Raw genomic sequence first — 4519 nt, 5'->3', positions numbered from 1 at the left:
GGTTTTCTTGGCATTTTCTTTCTCTATTTCTTCTTTTCTATTATTTTTACTTCTTTTTTTTTTTTCTTTTTTAATTCTTTCTCTTTCATTGTTTCTCGTTAGATTATTCTTTGTTGATCGAATTTATGGAAGAAAAATCATTAGGTCTATTAAAAAGATCTTTCCATTTAAATTATTACATCGTTCTATTAAAATTTGTTTCTTAGTTTAAAGCATGAGATGAGGAGAAAGAAAGAGAGAGAGAGAGAGAGAGAGAGAGAGAGAGAGAGAGAAAGAGAGAGAGAAAGAAAGAGAGAGAAAGAAAGAAAATCTAAGTGCATTATCCGAATAATCGTGAGATATCCTCTACAGGCCATTTGTGGGCAAAGATCATAAATCAGACGTCTGATTTTCACGAGAGCAAGATTGCCGGCGTAGATATGTAGATTTTATGGTACCTAAAGTGAGCACGATCTTCTCTTCCAACTCTCTTTGAAAATTCCAACGGAAGGATTCTCCGATGGGCGAATTGAGTAGAAAGAACGCTATTGAAACGGATGATCGTTGATTCGTTGAACTAGTGCTAGCTTCCGATAGATCGGTTGGATCGTATTCGTTGAATAAAAATTCAGCATACTCGCCGTTTCGAAGTCGTTTGAATAAAATTTCGACTGGTTGAATCATCTCGAGCCCAAGGATTTTTTTCTAAACATTATCATTTTATTTTATGTACCTTGAAAATAGATCGTTTATTTGTTTTTATCTGTTAAAATGAGGTAACACGATCAAATGATTATAAGAACAAATTCTCTTCCTTTTCTCTCTCTCTCTTTCTCTCTCTCTCTTTCTCTCTCTCTCTCTCTCTCTTTTTCTCTTCTCATAATATAACAAGAGATACACTAAAATCCAAAGTCCCTAAAAGGATCTCCATGGAGACTTTTACGTGACCAAAATACTAGATAGACGCAAAAACGTGTTCACATCCTCTAATTTCTAAAATCTCTTCGAACGGCTGAAGCCTTCTGGGTGAATATTTCCCAGGACACGTAGAACAACTTTTGGCAAACATTTGACAATGTCAGGTTGTTTAGTCGAGTAGCATAAGTAGAGACACGTGTCATTTAAGAAACGACATAACCATATCTTCCTGTCTCTCTCTCTCTCCTGTCTCTTTCTCTTTTCCTTTTTACATATAATTTATGCATAATTTTAAAAGAATAAAAGGGAGAGAGAGAGAGAGAGAGAAATAGATTTTTGATGTTAAAACTGTTCCACGATTTAAACATCAAGAGGATATATATTCGTACATATCATTTATACGTTTTCATGTAAACCGTGTGGCAAAGTCGGCTCGTTAAAAAAGTTTCGAGATTTTTATGGGAGTCCTCGTAGCGCGGGAGAAAACTCGTTCCTTTCCACTACCATCTCTCTCTCTCTCTCTCTCTCTCTCTTCTTTCCTTTTTTTATTCTTTTCTCTCGCTTCTCATTCTTCCACCACTGGTATTCATCGTACGGGTGAACGCGTGGGGAATACGATAAACGGCGAGTGCACCGATGTAACGAGCAAAAGTTTACGCATCCTGCCATTTCACAAATTTCACAATCTACACTAGTGCAATAATTGTCATCTCGAAGGAACATTATGAGAATGGACGCGAACCGATTTTGCGATGGCCAATTGCCGTCGTTCTTTTTTTTTGTTTTATATATATATATATATATGTAACGAAACCTTTTTTTTTTAAACTCTACTTTTCGAACAAGTTTCTATAATAATAAGATAAAACGAATGAGAGAAAGAGAAGGAGTATATAGATAAGCGTAAATAAAAAGTAATACTTTATTCTTACTTTTCTATATTTATATATCTGTGATGCAGGTGCTCGTAAATTTCTCGGAAGAACCCGAGGACGAATCTACGATCGATTCTATGAGAAGTGGTTACACCAATGCCTGCTTCAACATGGACATCATTCATATGGATACGCTTTGAGGATGGAACAGAAAATACACCATTGAACATTTTTCTTTGCTCTCTTTTATTTTCATTCTTTCTTTCTTTCTTTAGAAAATATTTTTTTTATTTCATGGGCCCCAAGCGAATTTGTTTCTTCTCATTTTCAATGCGCTATCTCTCTGTACAATTATTGCTGTGATAACTCAAAATTTTCATTTTTTTTCTTACCTTTTCTTCTTTCTTTCTTTTATCATCTATCTTTTCTTATCTCTCTCTCTCTCTCTCTCTCTCTTCTTTTTTTTTTCTTTTTTTGTTTTTTTTTTATATATCTCTTCTTAACACCCATGATTATGGGTTAATAGGTATATCACGAGCCCCGACAAATACAAGAACATTGTTACTTCACAGTTTATCCTCGTCGATTATTTGAAAGAGTCCGATGATTTTTGTATATGCATTTTAGTTCCTAAACTGTGTTTCTCTTGGAGTGCTATTCTTTCTTCTTCATGCTTTCCTTTTTCTTATTTTTTTTTTTTTTTCTTTTTCCTCTTTTCTTCTTCTCAGTAATCAGAAAACAACTTCGAGTACTTAAGATTTAGATGAAGTATTTCTTTAACGTAAACTATTCATAAGTATTAAGTATTGATAGTTTAAAGAATGTTACTTGAAAGTTCGTCTTTCCTGTAACTAATTTATTAGCTTTTAATTATTAGTAAGGGACTAATTAATTTTTACTTTTGTTTAATTAGATTTAAAGTTTGCATGAACAAATTGATGTAATGTCGTACATGTATTTTTCTTTGTATCGAATTATTATTATTATTATTATTATTATTATTGTTTTTGTTGTTATTATTATTATTATTATTATTAATAATTTTTTTTTTCTATTTTCTTGTAATCGATAAGTATTTCATTGCTTTGAAATCAAAGCAATAAGATCGACAGTATACTGAAATAGCGAAACGAATGTGAACGATACGCTCCATTAGTGAATTCTATCGGTCGATCGTTTAAGTATCCATTTAACTGTACTGAATGGATCGACGATAAGAGTCTTAAATTGAGATGAAAAACGCCGGTATTACGTTGCACGTCTATGTGCATGCATATGTTGTATTTACCAAATGCAACCAAATCGTTCGACTTAAACGAAAATGGAAAATATTCGATTATATTCCTTCCTCGGGACGAACGATTAAGATTAAAAAGATTTCTTTATAACTTTATATTCCATTTTCTTTCATCTTTTCTTTTAATAGATATGTTTTTTTTTTATTTCTCTCTTTCTCTCTCTCTCTCTCTCTCTGTTTTTTTTATTTTTTTTTTTTATTTTAACGATTTAATCCAGACAGGCAAAATGCTAAAAACGCATTTCTTATCGTCTCGAAGGATAAGATTTTCAGTCGTCTCCAGACGTCGGAGTAAGTAGCGTGATAGTCCTTTTAAGAACCAGTACATAGCTAGGGAAAGAAGAGACCCCAGTGATAAAGGACAAATGTCACGAAGGAAATTAAAATAAGAGAGTTGAATATCTTTCTCTTTTTCTTTCGTGCAAGGTAACCTTCCCATCCAAAAGGGGTAAAAGAATCTTCGCCATTTCATGGCTTTACCTGCGTTTTATCACGTTTCCTCTTTTCCCTTACCCATACCTAAGTCGGAGTTCGTTAAATAGAATTCCCTTAGTTTGAGGCAACCAACGAAAAATGAATTTCGTTTCTAAGGGACGATCTCGCGTATTAATTTTCAAATAGGATATTTCGAAAAAATTCTTGGAGGATATTTTTTTGTTTTCTTTTTTCTGTTTTTCTTCTTTTTGTATCGTCTTTTTTTTCTTTTTATTTTTTTTTTTTTTTTTATTTTTCTCTTTTCCCGTCTCTTACCCTTTTCTCTTCGATAACTCTTTAAATACGAAACGAGAAAAGTATTTTCATTAGAGAATTTATTATTAGGTATAACTTTCGTTATATAAATTCGAAGTAAAATTCAATTGGACAACGAAGAAAATAAATGAGATGTGATATCATGATTGAGGAGGATAAAAGGGAATAGGGAAGAACGTTTTCCATCTTGTTTTTCGTTCTCGTTAAACGAGGAACAATAAATTTATCAAATGAGTTTGCACGTTTCTCGTCTGCCCACCTTTTCGTTGCTTCTCATTATTTCTTACAGAATTACAATTCCTTCCATTTTCTCATCTCCCTTCTCTCTTTCTTTCCCCCCCCCCCCCCCCCTCTCTCTCTCTCTCTCTCACCTTGTTACCTTTGTTTTATTTATAATAATTATTTGTGAATTTGTCGAGAACACGAAGCAACCAACGATATTACATTACGAGATGTTCCTCATGGCCGATAAAGTCCGAATTAATGTTCGCTAGGGAGATCTTTCTGCTCCCATGGACGGACGAAACGTTCGGATTAAATTAATCTTCTGCTCTTCATTCTCTCATTTACACTTGCCCGTACATAGGATTTATATCTTTTTCTTTTTTCTTTTTTTTTTTTTTTTATTTTTTGTTTTTCTTTTTTTCTTTTCTCGATCCTTCATATTTTCTGCATTCAATCCTTAAATACATTACACGTA

General features: G+C 32.9%; 1 protein-coding gene across 2 annotated transcripts in view; it reads left to right on the top strand.

Annotated features, from left to right (window-relative positions):
- The window catches only part of LOC124950069, a 33147-nt gene extending 30366 nt beyond the window's left edge, over positions 1 to 2781 (top strand). For both annotated transcript variants that reach the window (XM_047496225.1, XM_047496224.1), the window contains one exon: positions 1859 to 2781. In XM_047496225.1, the coding sequence (XP_047352181.1) occupies positions 1859 to 1972 (114 nt within the window). In that variant the 3' untranslated portion in view covers positions 1973 to 2781. The remainder of the gene's footprint in view (positions 1 to 1858) is intronic.
- Positions 2782 to 4519: the final 1738 nt, after the last annotated feature.

This window comes from Vespa velutina, chromosome 6, assembly GCF_912470025.1.
Source record: "Vespa velutina chromosome 6, iVesVel2.1, whole genome shotgun sequence".
NCBI classification, from domain to species: Eukaryota; Metazoa; Arthropoda; class Insecta; order Hymenoptera; family Vespidae; genus Vespa; species Vespa velutina.
The sequence above is the reverse complement of the archived record's forward strand: the minus strand, read 5'-3'. Positions and strand labels throughout refer to the sequence as shown.